Source organism: Podarcis cretensis (genome assembly GCF_951804945.1).
Source record: "Podarcis cretensis genome assembly, chromosome: 3".
Classification (NCBI taxonomy): Eukaryota; Metazoa; Chordata; class Lepidosauria; order Squamata; family Lacertidae; genus Podarcis; species Podarcis cretensis.
In genome coordinates this window covers 26,830,356-26,852,495 of record NC_137172.1, presented here as the reverse complement: position 1 = coordinate 26,852,495, position 22,140 = coordinate 26,830,356, and the positions used below count along the sequence as shown (strand labels likewise).

Sequence of the window (22,140 nt, the reverse complement as noted above, 5' to 3'; positions counted from 1 at the left end):
GCACAGCCAACCCGCCTTTCAATACGGCTCGGCTTAGCACTGCTTCCGGGTGAGGGAGGGAGATCAAAAAAAATCAACGAACGGTTTCTCCGAGAGAGCGGGAAAAAGGCAGGCCGAGATGGAGGAGGCGCCGCCGCCGCCGGCTGCTGCTGCTGCTTCCCCTCGGGACTGCCGGGTGCGGTGCTGCTCGCGGCGCCAGACGGCCGAGTTGCTGGGCTACTGCCAGCCTTTCGTGCGGAAGCTCGGGGAGGGCCAGCCGGTGGAGGCCGAGAGCTTGGAGCAGGCCGTGGGGGAAGCGATCTGGGTAAGGGCGGCTGGCAAGGGGGAGGCCCACACGACCCCCCCAAAAAAACAACCGCAGCTTTCTGGGTTTCGGGCAGCGCGGGTTGCCCAGTTTCTAAGGCGTGTCAGATCCAAAATCATTTCTCTCCATTGAGTGTCATTGAATTGCTTGTGGAGCCTTGTTCTGTGGTGCTGAGATGTTTGGTGCAATAGTTTCTTTTTTTAAAAAAACTATTACTTTTCCATATATAATAAAGTGTTATTATTACAGTGGTACCTTGAGTTACATACGCTTCAGGTTACATACGCTTCAGGTTACACACTCCGCTAACCCAGAAATAGTGCTTCAGGTTAAGAACTTTGCTTCAGGATGAGAACAGAAATCGTGCTCCGGTGGTGCGGCGGCAGCAGGAGGCCCCATTATCTAAAGTGGTGCTTCAGGTTAAGAACAGTTTCAGGTTAAGAACGGACATCCGGAACGAATTAAGTACTTAACCCGAGGTACCACTGTATTTATTCTGCCTTTTTGTCAAGGCAGCTTTAAGATGAAAGAGAAACAAATCATTGCAATACAAACATCACAGCACCAGTCATTTCCTTAAATATAATTTTAAATGCAGTAAACCACAACAGCAGCTAGCCTTGTCATTTTTTGAGGTGGGAACAGGGGAAGCATATTGGCAGCTTAAAATTAGAACCATGGCTTAGATGCATGTTAAAGGCTCCGACCCAATAAGTCTCTCCAGATGTTTCCTCTGAGGCAGTGGTGTTTTTCTAGAAAAAGAGGTGCTGGAACTCGCCATGAACGCCTTCCTTGTTCTGCTATACAGTGGTACCTCGGGTTACATACGCTTCAGGTTACAGACTCCGCTAACCCAGAAATAGTACCTCGGGTTAAGAACTTTGCTTCGGGATGAGAACAGAAATCGTGCTCCGGCGGCGTGGCAGCAGCAGGAGGCCCCATTAGCTAAAGTGGTGCTTCAGGTTAAGAACAGTTTCAGGTTAAGAACAGACCTCCAGAACGAATTAAGTACTTAACCCAAGGTACCACTGTAATGGCAATGGGGCCCACCTGAGATGTGCCAAAACTGAGTTCCAGTCTTGATTTCTTGTTTCTCATCTCATAAGGAGATTAATGGATGCCAGGTGTAAAAGTATAGAGGACTCATCTTGACTCTGGCAAGACCATACCTGTGAGTACCAGGAATTTATTGACAGGCCTGCTGCAGAACACCAGCATTTAGCAATTTATAAATTAGCAGCGACCAACAAAAACGTCATTATCTCCTGATGAGTTACATGTTGATTTGATTCACCCATTATTCCTAACAAGATTAACAAAGGAGTTTGGTTTATCTTTGTATTTGCAATAATTCCTGATTTCTGTAAAATCAGCCAAAGATATAGATAGGGAGGGAAGTAGATAAGTGTATAAATATTTAAATACATAATTTTGACCATAATCAACCAGTAATACTAAAACAGTATGAACATGGATGAAACTAGAAAACATACAGAAAATGCTTGTTTGAATAACAAGGTTCTCAAGAAAGGGAGCCCATCAGACCTCCCCAGGGAGGATATTCCACAGGTAGGGTGCTGCAACTGAGAAAGGACTGAGGTGCTGTCCTTGGTACCTGTCAAATAGATTTCCAGGGCAAACAGGTCAGAGACCAGGACCTTTGATGCTGATCATAAGGCGCTTGAAGGCTCATATGGGTGAAGGTGGCCTGTTAAGGTTAACCCAATATATAACATTAATTCTGGAAATGAATGAAGTTATAATTCAGTGGCTGAAGTTTCATGAGTCCTTCTTTCAGTACTAGGAAAAACAGCCCCTGTAAATTTTCATGGTTCCAGGATCTGGTTAAAATAGTGATATTATAGATGGCTATTGTATAATTCTATTAAAAAATTGCTTTTTCTAAATATTTAAGGTTGTTCACATACAGTGTATTACAGTGAAAGTATACATGTTTATTTGGAAGTCCAATTGTGTTAAATGAGGTTTAAACCTGGCTTAGTAGGTTATTTTAGGAGTGCAGCCTTTGTGATTCTTGCAGCAGACGTATTGACTAGGCTAGGACTATCGCCATATTACAGAGTTGTATTTTTTCTCTTCAGAGTGAACTGAAGTATGTTATAGTCTAAAAAAAAGTTTAAAATAGAATGTTAAACCACAAATAATGCAGACTACCTTGTGCCTTAAAAATAGAGCTGAACATTACCTTTGCATGGAGATGAGGACCATTCCTGCCTTGGCATCCTTGTTTTTGTAACCTGAGAAAGGCAGGAAAAGCATAAGCTTATCAAGCTTTTTTTGTGGGGAGGGGAAGCATTTGGCCTGGTGCTTAAAAATTGCCTAGGCATGGTATATGTGCTGAGTCTCAGGCTGGTGAAGTAACATTGGCATGATTTGCATGTACTGTAACTTTATCCCAGTTTAAAATAAACTATGGTTTAATTTGAAAAAGCAGTGGAATGGTCCCCCTCCCCATATATAGACCACACATATAGCACACACAGTCTCACACATACACACTTTCTCACATGCAAACATACACATCTCTCTCTCTCTCTCTCTCTCTCACACACACACACACAGAGAGAGAGAGAGAGAGAGCACTGTGTCTTTTCACAGCTGGGAGAAAAACTGCCTTTTGCTTTTCACAGAATGTTTTGTGAAGATTAAAAGGTAGTTTTTTTTAAACCCCCCCCCCCCCTCCTCATCTAGCTTCAGCTTTAAACAAACGACAGTTTCCCAAGTTTGGATGCTACAATCCAAATGTTACTTCAGCTGAAATAGTCACATTTTTTTTCTGTGTTTACCTCTGTCTCTACTTCTCTCTGCTGTTTCCCCTAATATTTTCCCCTTACCAACATAAAGGCACTGTTTGCATTTTTTTTTGCTCCAAAATGTTTTGGGTCATTCTTCTGAGTCTGTGTGAATTGGTTGTAAAAAGGATGTGAAATATATTCTCTGTTCAGCCTTATCTGTTTATGAAGGCCTTTTCCTATGGTACTGCTGGCCTATTATTGGGTGGTGGGGGTCTCTGTGACAGACATCCTCACTTAGGATGGGTGCTGGATAACATGCCTGCTATGTTGTGTGTGTTCTTTGGTTAAATCCTCTCTGTAGTCCCACAGCAGGGACTTTGATTTAACTGTTTGTGGAAGCATGCTTGTGAAGGGACTCTGTGACCACTCAGTCCTTGCCCAGAAGAACCAAGAAAGAGTGAGGCACTTTTAAAACAAAACAGGAAGTTTATTTGTCTACACATAAAGAGGCTATAGCTTAGTGGTTACTTTTGCGAGGCACAATAAAAGGTAAAGGTAAAGGTACCCCTGCCCGTACGGGCCAGTCTTGACAGACTCTGGGGTTGTGCGCCCATCTCACTCAAGAGGCCAGAGGCCAGCGCTGTCCGGAGACACTTCCGGGTCACGTGGCCAGCGTGACATCGCTGCTCTGGCGAGCCAGAGCCGCACACGGAAACGCCGTTTACCTTCCCGCTGGTAAGCGGTCCCTATTTATCTACTTTATCTACTTGCACCCGGAGGTGCTTTCGAACTGCTAGGTTGGCAGGCGCTGGGACCGAGCAGCGGGAGCGCACCCCGCCGCAGGGATTCGAACCGCCGACCTTTCGATTGGCAAGTCCTAGGCGCTGAGGCTTTAACCCACAGCGCCACCTGCGTCCTGCAAGGCACAATACTTTGTTTCAAATAGACACTCTCAACAGAGATGGTTAATAACTATCTTAACACTTCCATACTGTAACTGGGCAGAGAAATTCTTTCTAGAATGGTTATTGTTTTACACTATACATGAAACACTTCCTGCTTTTCCTATAGCCCAACCTTCCCCTGTGGTAGATCTTTGTGTGCCCAAAGATTGTCTGTTTCCACTGACAGATAAAACTTAAGTCCACTCAGATAACCAGAGATTCCTTCTGCCCACCAAAACAGAAAGTCCCTTACCTGAAACCCAGGTCCTTGTCCCTTTCAGACTGTTAAGTGTAAGCATCTATTCCACACACTCTTTCCTGAGTGGCTGAACTACTAGCCATCTCCCACTGGTTGTTGGGTCACCAGGAGGCAGACCCAAGGCCTGTCCATCGCAGCCTCTGTCTCCAGAGTGATGTGAGCCAGCTTTTCTCCATAGCTGGCTACTACTAGAAGTAGGGGGGGAAAGGTGACAGAATAAAGTAGGTTATTGAGTGTTATATTGCATCAGTAGATTAATTAGCATTTTTAAGAGTTCTGATGTATACATTTTCTACAGAACTTCGAAACAGCTGTACAAGAGAATATTACTGTTAACGGACTCCCATGGCAGGAGTCATCAGATGACCCTCAAAATGGTATGTGAACTTTTGAATATATTTTTCTTATTTCTGTGCTGACTTATTTATGTTTTAGTCTTCTGCCTATGAACCCCAACAAATGTATGAACAGAGGGCACCTGTAGGTGCCTTTTAATATACCAGTCCCCTGGCGAATAGACATTTTGTTGTGGCAACCGCAACCCAGGTTTAAGGTGCCATTTGGCACCTAGCTTAAATATCTTGAGTTTCTAACAGTGGTTGGGAACCATATTTTTAGGTGAGGCGAAACGATATCTGTAAGCTGCCACACTTCAAAAATAACTTTTTATAATTTTTAAGTGTACCTGAAGCAATAGAAACATCTGCGGGGAAGTTGCATTAATTTTGTGTGTGCAATTGATGGATCTTTTGATATTCTTTTATCATCAATTGTACAATACAATGTTAATAATAAGAAGAAGTTTGTGTTTTTTAAAAATATTGTCAGGTTTTGTTATTACTTTATTTGGACTATTTGTAGGACTAAAAAAGCCCCCAAAACTTCCTTTTCCCAGGATTTTCTTTTTTTGGTGTTATCATGTTTGTCCAGCAGAGGATGCTCAAAATACATCCTTGGCAGTAGCAGTACCTCCATTTAAGAAGGATAGCCAAGTTAGTCTTTTGCAGCAAAATCAACAAAAAGTCTTGTGGCATCTAAAAGGCAAACAAGCTTATTATGCCACAGGTTTGTGAACTAGAGGAAGTAGATTCTGGCTTATATAATAATAAATGCTTTGTGCTTTATGCATCTTCCTTACCTAGAAGCTGGTCTGTTAGCCATTTCTTTAGGCAGTAATTTTGCAAATAATTTTAGTTTTTGAGTAAATCTTTTTAGAATGGAAGTACAGCTAAAAGTTTTGCTGTCTTAATCACTCGTTGCTATGAACCTGCTACCACCTGTTGGGAACAAGAAATAACTATGGCTAAAAACTTTGCTATCACTAGGTGTGTGTGTGTGTTTTTTAATGCAGCTTACTTTGATGGCATCTCCCTTTTGAAGCTGTTGTTTTCTAGTCAGATGAGGTAGATAGCCTTCTGCTCCAGTTCCCTCACCACCCCAATTAGCAGTTACAGCATTTTGGTAGTTGTGAACTCCAACTTTAATTGTACCTAAAGTTGTCCAGTTCAACAACTTGGCGTATCCATCTTCTCTGATCCTTCTCCGCTTTATACTGTGCTGATCAGATCAAACCTAGAGTACTTTTTCTAGTTCTGGGTACCACAGTTTCAAGGAGGGCATTGGCCATTTGGAGTGTTCTTAGTGGAAGGCAAGCAAGATGGTGAAGGATCTGGAAACCAAACCAAACCAAATCCCTATGAGGAGCAGTTGAAATGATTCATTATGTTTAGCCTGAAGAGGAGAAGATAAAGGGTTGCAGAGGAGACACGCATGACAGCAGTCTTTCAAACATTTGACAAGTCATACAGAAGGCTATGCTCTGCCTCCACAGATGGAGGTAGTAATGATTCTGAATACCAGTTGCTGAAAGCAGCAGGAGAGGAGGGTGTTCTTGTGTTCAGGTCCAGCTTGTGTGCTTACCACAGGCATCTGGTGAGCCAGTGTGAGAATAGCGTGCTGGACTAAATGGACCATTGGCCTAATCCAGCAGGCTCTTTTGATGTTCTTTAGATGGAGCAGAATTGCATCTTTGCTCCAAGGCACAGGACTAGAACCAATGGGTGGAAATTTTAGGGAAGCAGATTTCTGCTGCACATTAGTAGAACCTTTCTCAGAGTAGTTCAACAGTGTTCAAAAGCTGTTCAACAGTGGAACAGGCCACCTTGAGAGGTGATGGACTATCCTACTCTGGAGGTATCTGGCCTGAGGCTAAAGAGCCAACTGTCAGGGATGCCTCCTGCACTGAGCAAGTAGTTGGACGGTTTGACCTGCATCCCTTCCAATTCTATGATTCATAGTTCCACATATCCCTGATCAAGATGGAGTCAAGTACAGTGGTACCTTGGTTTACGAACTTAATCCGTTCCGGAAGTCCGTTCTTAAACCAAAGCATTCTTAAACCAAGGCGTGCTTTCCCATAGCAACATGGGACTCAATTTACAAATGGAACACACTCAACATACTCTGTTTCCAAGGCAAAGTTCACAAACCAAAACACCTACTTCTGGGTTTGCTGCGTTCTTAATCCAAGTTGTTCATAAACTAAGCTGTTCTTAAACCAAGGTACCACTGTATAATACATCTTTCAATGTGTGTTTCTCAGGGAATGGGGTGGGGTGATACCTTAGCCATGCATTTCTCAAAGCTCCTTGGGGGATCTTTAAGACCACTGGGCTTGGAAGAGGAAACATTTTTTTTCAGAGATATTGCAAACAAGACTTTCACATAGATTGTCCAAATAATTTTACATACCGTATATTCATATCTGTCTTGTGAATTAGATACGGATATCAAACTCCTTGAAGATCAGCTTGATGAGTTAATAGTGGAGGTGGCATCCAAACGCAATCAGTATCCCAGAAAAATTCAAGTGCATGTGGTCCAAGCACTTAAAAGAAAGCAAGAGTTATTGGTGAGTATCCTTAATTCTTAGTTCACTTGATTCATTTCAAAAGAAGAATGTTGTTCATCTGTTGCTTATGAGTAGGCCAGCAGATACTTTTGAATGTTAGAAAGAAAATGTAAATTCTAGCTTTTAGACTACATGAATTCCTCTCCCTTAATTTCGCTGTACTCCAATTAGGGAGATCATGTCAACAATTGCTGTGAGGATTGATGAAGTTTGTGCTGAGTGCACACTTGCCCTACAAATGTATTTTAGAATAATACCTTTAAAACTGGTTTTTCAATGCAAGGGGTTTTTTTGTACCACCAGAATATGTTAAATGCTTCTTGGGGGGAAAATGTTGTACTGATATCAAGTGTGAAGTGACACCACTTTTGGTAGTGCACATAGGACCAAAGATATGGTTTAGCATGTCCAGGATATGGTTGCAGTTAATTTCTCTTTCTCTTCATCTTCTTGGGGCACATCAGTCCTTCTATCCTGAGTCTGATTTTTAAAAGCGCAAAGTGTATAAACATTAGTTCCAACTTTGCCATTGAGTGCTGAGTCGAATCCTTAAATTGAAGGTATTGATGAGTTATAAACTATCACAGTATCTGATTCTGCTCCTTGCACCCATCCTGCAGGTTTTCCACTGGTGAGCATATTTGGCTAAATGTTGCTCTCAAGAATGTATTTAATGAAATCCCATCAAATTTAAGTTTACCAGATGGACATAATAATGAATAGATAGTTCCTAGCTGCACTGTGTCTTCTGTTCCTTACTGTTTCCCTGCTGCACCTATTTTAACCTCTCAGATGCCAGCTGTGTTGAAAGCTCAGATTCTGTGTGCCTCTTACACCAGGCTCTAATCATACTGCTATACTGTGGGCACAAACAGTGTGCATGAGATAGTGCACAACTGTGTCGTTAAATCTTGGTGACAAAGAAGTGATCTGTGGGACAGAAAAGATGCCTGCACTGGTTTTCTGATTTTTACTTTTATTTTAAGAGAGAAGGAGGTGACATACAGTAAAGCTATCAGTGGTTACTAGTTATGATGTTCACCTTCCACTGTTGGAGGCAGAATGCCGCTGAATGAATACCACTTGCCAAGAAACACAAGTGGGGAAAGTGACCGTGCTCTCAGGTCCTGCTTATGGGCTTCCATCTGGCATCTGATCGGCCACTGTGAGAAAAGGATGCTGGACTATAAGGACTGTTGGCCTAATTTAGCAGGCTGCTCTTACATTCACTTAGTTTTTTGTGCCACTTCCTAAGCCTAGCAGCAGAGGGCAGTGTTTGGTCATTCTTCTAAATTGCATTAGAATTTGAGAATGCAATTGTTTGATAGTTCAGGTTAAAATTTCAAGTGTATTATCATGGCAGTACAGTGGTACCTCGGGTTACGTACGCTTCAGGTTACAGACTCCACTAACCCAGAAATAGTACCTCGGGTTAAGAACTTTGCTTCAGGATGAGAACAGAAATCGTGCTACGGTGGCAGCGGGAGGCCCCATTAGCTAAAGTGGTGCTTCAGGTTAAGAACAGTTTCAGGTTAAGAACGGACCTCCGGAACGAATTAAGTACGTAACCAGAGGTACCACTGTATTTAGGCAGTCTAGATAAATGAGGAAAATGGAACTGCTTTTGGTACTTCTTTGTACTGGAACAAGAATGCTGGATGCTGTTGGATAATCCTACTGTATGCCTATCAGAATGAATTCAATTCTCCATTTTCCATACAAAAAGAATCAGACACTCTCAGTTGTGAATGGTGTCCTGTTGTAAGCTTAATAAAACTCAAAGCAAGCCAAATACTTAGCAATGGAGGTTTTAAATAATATATTTGTTCATACAGGGTTGCTATCGTCCTCTTGCGAATCATCAAGAGATAAAAGCAGAACCTTCTCAAGGTAATGGTTTGAAATGATGAAATTATCGTTTAATGCTAGCCTGAAAATGTCACCACTGCAAAAATAAAAATAAAATGCTGCACTTTTTCATATTCTCGACAGTTACAATTTAAAACACTTACTGCTCTGTTCACTCTTTTCCAGATAGCCATGTTAATCTAATGCTAAAAAAACAGTGCAAATAGCACATTTATTAAGGCATAAGCTTCATGGAGTAGAGTCCATATCATTGGATGCAAGAAGTGTTATCCTAAATTGGCAGGCATATATACACACAGTTGTAGGGGTTTATTTTTCTCTCTCTCTGTGTGTGTGTGTGTGTACCTGCCAGTTTAGCTGTTACACCTGACTTGGACTCTAGTCCATGAAGCTAACGCCATAATAAATACGTTAAATCACTGAAGCCTCTTGTTTATTCTCTGTGGGCAGTAGTGGCTTTGTTTAAATATTTTAATTTATTTAAATGTTTGGGAAACCATCTCTTTGTGGTTTTTACTGTGCTAAGCTCCTTAGAGGCTGTGGTAATTGTTGTTAGTATTATAATAATATTTATTTATATCCCACCTTTTTCCTTGACAGGGACGCAAGGCGGCTTATAGCTAAAGTAGAAACAGCTAAAAACATAGATAAAAAGCAATCATTAAAAAACAATTAAACATTAATAGAATATATATATATATATATATATATATATGTAGTGTTTGTGTGTGTGTGTGTATCTGTGTGTGTGTAGATAGATAGATGGATGGATGGATATGGATACATAGATATAGATATATGACATACAGATCATTACAATAAAAACATCATAGCACCAGCCCTTTCTGGACACCAACTCTGAATTGTGCCTAGAAACACACTGGTATCCAGTGGAGCAATTGTAAAACCAGCCCCAGTCAGCAATTTGGCTGCAGCTCTTCAAGCCATTGACATTTCGGAGCACTTTGACTACTGTTCCAGTGCAGTCATTCTGCCCCTTTTTTCTAGCCCATGTTCCGTTCTTCAGAGGCACGGCTTTTCATTTCAAAACTCTTCAAGTAGGGCACTAAACAGGAACGCAGGCTAGGAGCATAGCAGTCTCTGCCTTATGCCAGGCCAAATTCTTTGTCCACTTACTCGGTCCACTTATTGACAGCAACTGTCCAGAATCTTTGGCAGAGGTCTTTCCCATCCCCTGCTACTTGTTCTCGGATTCTCAGCATTGAGTCTGGGATGTCCGGACATTGCATGCAAAGCATTGTGGTACCACTGAGCTACAATCTATCTCCTTGGTTAGTAGATTGTGCGTGAATTCTGGTTAGTAGACGGTGTACATTCTGACACCCCAGCAGGTGATTATCATTAACACTTTGTTAAACACGCCCTTAATTTAGACCAGGGGTTCTCAAACTTTTTTCTCTGGCCAGAGAATAAAAAATTGCTCGCCCCACACCAATTATTTTTATTGATAAGAAAAGCATTGGAAAACAAAAGGAAACAACTCTTAGCAGTGCTTGATTTGTAGCATAGAACACAACTACTTTATAACATGATCATGGGGCATCCAGAAAGTATAGGACAATGCAGCTAAATAAGAACATGAATCATTCCCAATATATAATTATAAACAGGCTTATTACAGATGTACCTTAAGTATGTACACAACTCCATGCTTGAGCTGTTTTCCCCCCCGGGTAATCTCATTTAGATTAGGTCTAATTTGAGGCAAACTCACTCTCATCTCCTCATCAACACAAAGAAGCCTTTCTCTTTTCTGATCTTTCATATTTGTCAGATTTGAAAATCCCTGTTCACAAAATTAAGTCGTGGAGAACTGTAGAAGAATAGCCAATGCTGTTGAATAAAGGCATGGATACTGCTTCTGGTTGTGTATGCATACTACACTGAAATGTTTAAATGTGTCTTTGATTGACCTTGAATCTTCTCGCCACCCTTGCCATCCTCTGCCCTTTGAGAACCTCTGATTTAGACAAATATAAAGTCCCCCCCCCCATCAAATTTGGGTTGAGTTCTGGTGACATTTTTTCTGGCTTAGAGGAGCTGCTGCTTCCTGTGCAGCAAAGGTTCCCCACCCCCCATCCCCATATCTGGCTTTGGGTGCATTTGTGCTAGCAAGTTGCACATGTTTCCAGAAGTTGCGTACAAGCTGCATTAATCCTGTGGACTCACTGGGTGACTTGAGGCAAGACTCTTTGTTTCTCACCAGTAAAAAGTCAATACTAATTATTTAATGAGTATTAAATAATTTAGGATGAGTATTTAGAAGAATTGTGAATAACTTTCAAAATGAAAAGAACTATAAATATGTTTTAGTAACAAGCTTGAGTCCTTTTTTGCATATCACAGACAGTGCCCAGCAGTGAGTGCTTCTTAACTTTATGTCTTAGCAGAGCAGAAATACAAATTACTAACAAAAAATATCATACAGAATTATGCACTGTGTTCATAGTGTTTATTTGCATAGTTTCTGGGATGTTCATGCATCCCTGTTTAGTAACTGGTGGCCAGAAACCAAAGATATTTAGATTACTCACTACCTCTCATTTCCTTTTTTCATTTCCCTGTGCTTTGAAAGCCATGAACGTATTTCTGTTACTAAATATCAAGCACCTTTAATATACTGTCAAGTAACAATCTCTCCAGCGTATCATATCATATAGGAACTGTTGGGCTGGATCAGTTCAGATGATGCAGTTCTCTGTGTTCAAAAGAGGCCAGGCGGATGCCTCTGAGAGATTCGCAACCTTTAGTTGTTTGTAATAAACTTGTACTCCAGTTTCTAGCCAAGATAGACAGGTACTTCAGTCTCTGCAGTGATGGGCAAGAATGTTCAGCACCCAACTGTTTAACAATAGTAGCAACAAAATGATCCCTTGAACACGCTGCTGCTACCCTAAGTTATATGTTGCTAAAATGAAGAAAGCTTGAGATAACAAGGAGTGGATTTCTGTCTGGAAGCAGTGGGAGATTTATTCAGTTCCGGTACTGACAACAAATTGTTTTGCTCTACATTATTCAATCTTGCTCCAGCTTCAAGTATGTGGATCTTGGGGTGCTAGAAAAATACCTAGTAGATCTTGTAAGCCTGAAGTCTGCCCACTGCTGCTCTAGCTTGCTGCAGCTCCTGTTATTAGTGGTCCCACTTTTCAGATTGAAAACTGAGGAGAAGAAGGAATATTTTTTTATTTAATTTAATTTACATACCGCCCTATACCTGGAGGTCTCAAAAATCAAAATATAAAACCACAAAATACATAATCAAAATAAAAACAACCCAATACCCCCCCCCTGAAAAAACCCACATTTTAAAAGGCATAGGATGTCAATCAAATCAACCAAAGGCCTGGTTAAAAAGGAATGTTTTCGCCTGGCACCTAAAGGTGTATAAGTTCACTCAAGCGGCTCGTGGGTGAGCTGGAGTTTGTAACGTACAACATGCCTTGAGGAGTACAGGAGTAGCTTATTGAGGAGCAGGAGGGACAGAGAAAAATAATGGAGATAGAGGCAGGGGTAAATGGATGAAGAATGGGTGTATGTTTCAGATGAAGGGTTTGAAGGTGGTACGAGTAGTGGTTTCATGCAGGTGTCCAATAAGACAGCTGAAGCTGCTGTAACTAGAGAAAAGGTATGAAGATCATTGGCAGGATTGTAAAGAGATAAACAACTACCTGACATTTAGAAGATATCTGAAGGCAGCCATGTTCGGGGAAGTTTTTAATGTGTGATATTTTAATGTATTTTTAATCTTTGTTGGAAGCCACCCAGAGTGGCTGGGGAAACCCAGCCAGATGGGCGGGGTACAAATAATAAATTATTATTATTATCATCATCATTAATTCTCCCACATAAATTCTGGGGTGCAAAAACCATGCAATCCTGGCCCGCCTGCCCAATTCACAGAGGACTATCAGAAGATGTGAGCTGACCTAATAGGGCACTCCAACTCTGTGGCAACCTCCCAGACACATGGAGCCAGTCCGTCAAACTCCAGTAACTGTTGCTGTTTTCTGGCTCAGAACTTGTGGGGGAATTGTGGCACACTTGCCCACAAGGTAACTACGTTGTATTGTCCTATCAAGGCTCCTTATTGGAAAACCATTGTACCTTTGAGCAAGGGATCACAGGCGAACGCTCCTTAGGGTGGCTTTTATTCCCACATAGATTTTCTTTTTTAAATAATATTTATTAAGTTTTCCATTTTAATAATCCAATAAAAATGACATTAAAACATTCCAAGTTACAGTACAATCAAGAAAGCCAAATATAAATGCCAAATTATATATCTTTGGGTGACTTTCAATGCTCTGATCATCTAATAACACATTGCATTTCTTAGTCAATAAACCATTCCGATGTTAATCCTTCATTTAATTTAAGTCCCACATAGATTATGTCCTGTCTGCCTTCTCTACTGCTAGTGGACTGCAGACTGTCTTCATAAGTTTCCTACTCCTAGTATTCTTTCTTGAGTGAAGTGTTAACTTTGTGTCAATTTTTTGTGTGTTTGCACTTTCAATGTATGGGAAAGTACTCAAGGAGTCATTTCTAGCTAATTTCATTTTCTTTTTATTATTACAACAATATCAACTTTTTTTAATGCTTTTAACCTAATCATCACATTTCTTATAATTTCTTATTTCTTCCTGAGTTTGACCCAACAGTGAAAGTTCTTGTTTTGCAGCAGGTGGGATTTCCACTTCTTTGTTTCTGGCTTAGCTTTTTTTCACTTGCTAGGTTTCTGTTGACAGGAAAGCATGTAGTTGCAGCTTCACAAAGTGAAAACTAGGGCTGAGCTGGAACTTCTTGCATGCTTTTGCTTTTGCTGAGGTCAGATGAGCGAGCTGTGCAGTCCCCTAGCTAGCTGGGAAACTGCCAAATCGTTTGGGGAGTCTTGAGGCACGAACATATTTTGTTCATGAGCCTGTTCATGGATTCAGAGAAATGGTCCACCCTGTTGAAAGGGCAAGATTCAGCACAATAATGCACCAAATCCACAAAACGCAGCTGAGGGCCTTTAAGAAAAGAGCCCGTTGCAATTATGGCAATCATCTTGATTTCTGTTGAACAGGGCAGCTGTTATCCAAAAAAACAGCAAGCGCCCAGGCTTACATTTGCCTGCAAAGAAAACTGCAAAGGTTTGCCTTCTCAAGGGGGTTGTGCGAAATCCATTTGTCTACCAGTTGACAATGCAAAGGTTGTTGCTTAGTGTCCTGGGCTGCTTGCCCCTTCTCTTTACCACAATCTCTGCCACTTGAGGATGCCTCCCCCAGCATTTGCTCACAGAACTGCTCTCGCGAGTTACTCTGCGAATTGGGAAAGGGTATTCATGAGTCAGAGCTGATTCACATTTTGTTTTTTTGTTTTTTTAAATAATTTTTATTCGTTTTTCAAACACATAATAGAAACAGAACAAAACAGAAAAACAAAAAATTCAAAACAAAAACAAAAACATACAAAACATTTAAACCAATATAACTTCAAAATTATATTTTCATACCCTTCTTTCTTTTGACTTCCCCATACCTCCCCATCCCTGCATCCTTGTTTAGTGATTCTTTAGCAACCCTTTAGTCAATTATCCTGATTCCCTTTCATTAAATTTCCTTTAGCTTTTTAGTTACAGCTGCAATTCTCTGCTTCTTACCCCATGACATCTTAGCATTCCTCAATTTTACAATAGTTTTTAAGGTATATTTTAAATTTCTTCCAGTCCTCTTCCACTGTCTCCTTCCCCTGGTCGCGGATTCTGCCCGTCATCTCAGCCAGTCCCATAAAGTCCATTACCTTTGTTTGCCATTCTTCCAGAGTAGGTAGTTCTTGCATCTTCCAATACTTCGCCAGTAGAATTCTTGCTGCTGTGGTGGCATACATAAAGAAAATCCTATCCTTCTTTAACACCAATTGGCCAACCATGCCCAAGAGAAAAGCCTCTGGTTTCTTAGGAAAAGTCCACTTAAGGACCTTCTTAATTTCATTATAGATCATTTCCCAGAAAGCTTTAATCTTTGGGCAGGTCCACCAAAGGTGGTAAAAAGTGCCTTCAGTCTCATTACATTTCCAACACTTATTGCTAGGCAGATGATAAATTTTTGCAAGCTTGACTGGGGTACCACCTATAGATCATCTTCATAATGTTTTCTTTTAAAGCATTACATGCAGTAAATTTAATACCGGTAGTCCATAACTGTTCCCAGTCAGCAAACATAATATCATGACCGATATCTTGTGCCCATTTAATCATAGCTGATTTCACCGTTTCATCCTGTGTATTCCATTTCAACAGCAAGTTATACATTCTTGATAAATTGCTGATTCACATTTTGTGCTGCAAACGTGTTTGCAGCATTAACAATGTTAAGTGCAAAGTGTGCATTTGTAAACACTCAGCGGACATGTGCTGAGGAACCTCTGTAGATCAGAGTTCCCAGCACCTGTTCACCTCAAGCTTACAAACATGCGTCTGTGCTTTAGGAGGCTTCCTGATGCAAACACACTTTCCACTTAAAAGGCAAGCTGACCCAATATTGCAAATGGGGCAATCTGATTTGCATAAATTGCATTGCTAGTAGAAATAAGTCTCTTAGCTCTGGCTCATATCTTTAGGAACCAATACCTATTTCCCCAGGGGCCTGATTGCATGACTTCTCTCTGCCTGAGTGAAATCATGTGGGGGGCCTTTTGCAAGAATTGTATTTGCCTTGTTCATACGGTACAGTGGTGCTACGCAAGACGAATGCCTCGCAAGACGGAAAACCCGCTAGACGAAAGGGTTTTCCGTTTTGGAGGCGCTTCGCAAAACAAATTTCCCTATGGGCTTGCTTCGCAAGATGAAATGTCTTGCGAGTTTTTCCGACTTTCCCCCCCTTTCCCCCCCTTTTTCTAAGGCACTAAGCCGCTTATCTGCTTAGCCGCTAAGCCGCTAATAGCGCTAATCCGCTAAGCCGTCAATGGGCTTGCTTCGCAAGACGAAAAACCGCTAGACGAAGAGAATCGCGGAACGGATTCTTTTCGTCTTGCGAGGCACCACTGTAATTTAACCTGCACAGTAGTAACAGGCCACTTCACAGGGGAATTTGAAACGGTGCTTGGATTGAATGCTCTCTGGGGCACAAGTTATTTTATGCATTACTCAGTTTTCTCCTATGTACATGTTTTGAGTTTAGGTCCTCTGTGCCTGTTATGTGTTGTACATGTAGTACCGTATTTTTCGCTCTATAAGACGCAGCAGACCACAAAACGCACCTAGTTTTTGGAGGAGGAAAACAAGAAAAGTATTCTGAATATCAGAAGCCAGAACAACAAGAGGGATCGCTGTGCAGTGAAAGCAGCAATCCCTCTTGCTCTTCTGGCTTCTGGGATAGCTGCGCAGCCTGCATTCGCTCCATAAGACGCACAAACATTTCCCCTTACTTTTTAGGAGGGAAAAAGTGAGTTTTATAGAGTAAAAAATACGGTAATTATGCACTTATAAATGATCTCTGGTACGCGGGTGGCGCTGTGGGTTAAACCACTGAGCCTAGAGGGCTTGCCAATCAGAAGGTCGGCGGTTCGAATCCCCGCGACGGGGTGAGCTCCCGTTGTTCGGTCCCTGCTCCAGTTTTTACAATTCTGTTCCATCGCAGGTAGACATTTAGTGGAACTCAATTAACATTTCCCCCTTTTCAGTTTTAAAAGCTTTAAATAAATAAATATTTTTATTTATTTATTTATTTATTATTATTATTATTATTATTATTATTATTATTATTATTATTTATACCAAGCCCTCCCCGGCCAGGACCGGGCTCAGGAAGGCTAACATCAAAACACACAATACATTAAAAACACAAAAATCGAACAATTGATTAAAATACAGCTTAAAATCAAATTAAGATCAGAATGGCAACCCACGAATTATTGGGAACATTAAGTGTGCACCAGGCCCCAACTCTTCCCATCTGTGTTATTTGTGTGAGTCTTAGCTATTTGTGCTGATCTTATATGAGCTGGTGGGAAGAGTTAGGGTTGTACTAGATAAATAAAGGTTATACTAGAGCTGGATTAAGCAGCTTTGTGTTTATGGCAAAGAAAGTATGATTTCAGGCAGGAAGTAAGCAACCTAGATTTATAAAATGACAGTTTAATATCACAGGCTTGACTCAGAGAATCTTTTCAGAGGGTTTTCAGATAGTAAGCAAGCAAGCAAACAAACCTAAACTTGTTATTATGCCTAATCTTGTAAACAAACCCACATAATTTACTAACCCATAAAAACTTGAATCAACCCACCTGTCCACATTGTACTTAGGCTAGTCATTTGTGATTTGTGACTGTGAGCAGTCTGTAATGTTTCCTGTCTGGTCAACTGGAAATGATAGTTACATATCACAGATAGCCATGTACAAGCATGCTTTCATTTTTTTATATACAGTATATTTTATATCTTACATTTTAAGCCAGCTCTTTATCCAAGGAGCCCGTACTCTCTCTCTCTCTGTCCATTGTATCCTCACAGCAATCAGGCGAGATACTGTGACCAGCTAAAGGATACATAGTCAACTTCATGGCTCAACTCAAATCCCCCTGGTCTAGTACAACTCTCGAACTGCCATATCACATTTTTTCTTTACTTATGTGCTGAGTGAATAGGAGTTTGGTCAATATCAAGAGATGCATCCTGTACATGTTCATGGATTTTTTCCTCTTAAATTGTTCGGTAATCTGGCCAGTGTAGAAAGATCACTGCCGAAACCTATTCGGTACCATTCCTTCATGCTAAAAACTTTTGATGCTTTCTCAGTGAAATAAAGTATTTTAAAATGATGTGAAATAGTGGAGACTACCTGTAATAGTGCTCTTGTAATCCTTTTTTTGTACTTTGTTGTGGGCAAATGAATTTTCTCTCCCTTTTATAGGATATGAAATCATTTTGTTTCTTTGCAGATTCTCGTATGGCCGACTTGAGGCTTTCAACAAAAACTGCATCCAGGGACATTGGAGAGTCGTTTAAGGTAAGATCTGGAAGGGGAAGCAAGAGCTACACAATCAGCTAGGAGCATTTATACTTATTTTCAGATATTGCCATAGAACAGTGCTGAAGCAGAAACCTAGGAAACAAGACTGACCTCTTTAATTATCATATACAAATCTGTCATTTTATTAGGTAAGGTAAGATTGTTCATTTGGACACAACTGAGCTAAGGTGGAAGTCTTCAAAATTCTCTGAGTTTCAGGGAGACTATTTTATTAATTTCCTGCAGTAGTTTCTAGTTCTCCAAAATGGCCCTGTTCTCCCTGCTGCATTTAGCATTGCAGCTAGACACTAAAGGTGTCTTAGCTCCTTGGGATTTACTGTCCCCATGTTCATTGCTGGCCTGGTAAGTTTATGAGTGAGCTCATTTGCATGGTAATTATGTCCTCCTGTGGGTCCCCTCTATCATTAGTAAGCCACTAGTCCTATATTTTTACATGGGATAAATTAAAAAGTATGTTCTTTCAGCTTCAGTCTTCTAAATCTAAAATAATAATCATGTATGCTCTTATGTATTGGACATTTAGTATTGATAACAGATTGGATAACAAATAGAAACTAAATTAACTCCCTTCTGGCTTAGCTCTTTGCCACTAAACAGTAGGTGAAATGGAATTTGTAGGAGGCAAAATGGAATTTACATGTTTTGGGTTGTATCCAACTAAGGTTTTTTCAAAGTAGACACATTGAAATTAAAAAGTCTAAATTAATAGATATCATTAATGTCATTGAGTCTACTTGGAATAGGAATAGCATTGGATACAAGCCCTTTGTCTTTAAACATTTGAATGTTTTGAGCAGAGTTTTATAGCAGGGCCTCTGTGCTCTTGTTGTTTGACCATGGTGTAGTGCAGTGTGGGAAATAAGATACATTATTAAGGCACTGGGGTCAAAGATAAAAGTTGGCAATCGTTTTTGCAACTCTAGAAGATGTGAAATATCATTCTTTTGAGCCTTGCAAATGAATGCTGAAATTGTGAATCAGTATCAGTGAAGGTTTTGGCATCCATGGTGGGCACATTAATCTTTGAATCCGACTGTTGTTGAGTTTGCAGTACTGCAATTCATACTTGTTCCTTTTTCACTAACTTAAAACCTGTTCTGTTTTCCCCACCCCAGTCTCTGTCATCCCTTGTAGAAAAAGCAGAGGGTTTCTCAAAAGCATTGTCTATGCAACCAACTTTGGGATTATACAAACTCCATCAAGAAATCTGTTCTGGCTCAGAAGTGAAAAAGGCGGATAACATTGAAGTCAAAGATCTTTTGTCGCAAGTGGAAGTCACACCCCCAGAAAGTGGTACCAACAATTCCATTCTACTGAAAAAAAAGAGACGATCTTATTCCCCACAGAAACACTACCCACTTCGAGCAGGGGTAATTAATCTTGATACATGAAAACTTTTTTGTGGGGGACTACTGTGTAGCTTCCCCTGCCCCTGAATCTGTCCACATAAATATAGACTGGTTCGCAAAAGCATCAATATTGATGTCGCCTGGAATCTATACCACCAAACCAATCTTAACTGGAAGTTACAGAGTTTTGTTGTTGGGTCCTCTCATATAGCTCTGAATACTTCGCTGGACCATTTCTTACTAATTTTGAACATTGTTCTTTGAAACCTGAGGCTGCTATACTTTTGCTGTATTATAGCAGACTGATCCAGCTACAACGTCTTGAGCTGCTTACAACTTCTGAATGGTCAGGGATCTCCAGGGCGTACGTGCAGGAAGCTGTGCTCTAGTAAAGCTCAGTTCAAGCAGAAGACTTCATGCCACGGGGAGCAAAGAAGAAAGCTAAAAAAACAAAACCCTGCTGCAAATGTCCATGTCTTTTGACATAGAAGGGCTGGTGGATCACAGCAACAGTTTGCAATTGTGTGTCAGTATTGCTTCAGCATATAGTTTATTTGCACAGGTTTGTTGCGAACATCAGGAGATAGGTGCAGGCAGAACTGGATGTTTGGTTGCAGAATCAGTCTCCACTAAACATCTAGGAAATGATGGAGGAAGGATCCAGTTTGGAGGTTGGCAGGAGTGTTTAAGCCATTCCACACTTGCGTCTTCTCCTCTGCATTCACTTTCCCATCTGCTTTTCTCCTAGTTACAGAACTAATGCACTGAGGATTCCTGCTGGGCAAAGGTTATGTAGGGGACGAATAGCAAGTGAGGAAACGACTAAGGATCTGTTGCATGCCCACCATTTCTTCCTTCCAAAACTATTTAAATGTTTAATGTCGACGCAGGTACCAAAACATAGGTCTGCCACCAGATGTGTTGTTTTGTCCTGAAAAGTAACCTGGAATATATACAACATTTGGAATTGTAAGGGAATTCTTGGCTTGCATGTATTGTGAAATCTTGAGACAGTGTTCATTATGGTGTGTATATACGTCTGGCCTTAACCTTCTTATGGTCTCTTGAGTACTGCCCTCATCTGTACCTCAAGCGTACAAGGTTTAGGATTACTAATCCATGTAGTAGATTGAAAGTGTTTAGATCACAGGATAAATCTAGAATTCTCATAAGTTAATTTTGAGCCATGCTGCTTTTCTGTCAAACTTGCCAGTACATCTTTGTTTGCCGTTCTCACAAAAAGTGGAAGAGATGGCCTCTTTTAGGGGTCTCTTTAGAACACAGTGCCTGATCATAGATGGTGCTTGCTTGATGGGCAGTTCGACTGCTGATCACCTAAAGCCAGAGGGGAATGTACTTTTGAGTTGCATCTGCCTGCTGAAAGGAGTGGAGTGAGCCGAAACAGAATTGTTTGTTCTGAACCTGGCAGCGTATATTCAAGGAGAGCTGTAAAAAAGCTATTTTGAATTTGGGGGTACAGGGCTTGTATGCATGCTTGCTTTGCCACAGAATGCTTGGTCAGTGTGTACATTAGTACATACATTACTACACTTACTTAGCTTCCCCTGCCTGTGAAATTCCCACCATTTCGGAAACAATATATATACAGTTTAAAACAAGACTACATTGGTGAGGCTTATTTATGAAGTACCTAAATCAATGTTATTATCAGGTATTGTTTTCTTTTTTCCAAGTTGAAATTTACTTAGAATTACATTTTTTTCCTGAAAATGGAGGAAAAATGCTTGCCTCAATGTTAATTATTGTGGGGTGAATCCATCTAAATTCATATTTGGAGTAGATTCATTAAAATCAATGGATTTAAGCTAATCATGTTTATTTCAATGGGTTTACTCTAAATATGACCTAGTTGGAGTCCATCCTGTTTCTTTTAAAAAATATTCATTAAACAGTCTGGCCAAAATACTAGGAGTGGTATCTGAATGGTTGGTAGTCGTTAGACATGCCCATTAATGTCAATAGGTCTCCTCTTAAGTATGTCTAACATACTTAACATCACCCTAGAAACATATTTAACTCTGCTCTTGAAATTCTATTTTTAAAGATTGTGCTTGTGGAATAGGCCTTGCACAGTGAACATGTACACTTGCCTTGTCTCCTTTGTAAAATGTATATTTGTATATAAAATACATTTTTTGTACACCACATTCATCAATATGAGATTTCTGGATTTTTGGTTTGGATTTATGCTCATTTTTTTGCTTGCTTTACCAGTTTTTTGTGGGGTTTTTTTGCAAAGCAGTTCTGAGTCATGTTTTCAAAACAGTTGCAATTCAAGTGCGTCTGAAATGCTATATGCAGTGGGACTTGGTGCTACTTTTTTTGCATAAAGAAATTGTCATTATAAATTAGGAAATGGATAGTCAGGATCCAAACAACTGCAAACTAGTTATGCATATACAAGGTGGCTGGCTTGAGTTTCTCTTCCCTCAATACCACATGGAAAATCTCTTTTGAAATGGAGCTCTGTCCAAAACATTTTTAGAGAATAGGGGTCTGTTGATCAGAGCAAAACTTAACAAACATCCCTTAAAAGTAGATATTAAAAACCCAGCCATGTTTCAAATCCGCCCATTATTAAGTTTTACGTTTTACATTTGGATGATCATTTAAACATACTTTCAGTACCGACCAGTCCTGTCATAACACAGATAAGAGTAGTAATTTCCCTCCTTGTAGTAATTTCTCTTGT

General features: G+C 40.5%; 1 protein-coding gene across 1 annotated transcript; it reads left to right on the top strand.

Annotated features, from left to right (window-relative positions):
* Positions 1-65: 65 nt before the first annotated feature.
* Positions 66-21,599, top strand: NSL1 (NSL1 component of MIS12 kinetochore complex). The gene is made up of 6 exons (XM_079969009.1): positions 66-304; positions 4,562-4,640; positions 7,044-7,174; positions 9,010-9,064; positions 17,987-18,054; positions 19,194-21,599. The coding sequence occupies exons 1-6, from the start codon at positions 119-121 to the stop codon at positions 19,467-19,469; spliced, it is 795 nt and encodes a 264-aa protein (XP_079825135.1). The 5' UTR covers positions 66-118; the 3' UTR covers positions 19,470-21,599.
* The last annotated feature ends 541 nt before the right edge of the window (positions 21,600-22,140 follow it).

Excerpts from the sequence above, each read along its gene's own strand:
- NSL1 (XM_079969009.1), top strand. The coding sequence starts at position 119 with ATGGAGGAGGCGCCGCCGCCGCCGGCTGCTGCTGCTGCTTCCCCTCGG. Across the intron at positions 4,641-7,043 it reads ATCAGATGACCCTCAAAATG|ATACGGATATCAAACTCCTT; the intron begins GTATGTGAACTT and ends CTTGTGAATTAG. Across the intron at positions 7,175-9,009 it reads AAAGAAAGCAAGAGTTATTG|GGTTGCTATCGTCCTCTTGC; the intron begins GTGAGTATCCTT and ends TTGTTCATACAG.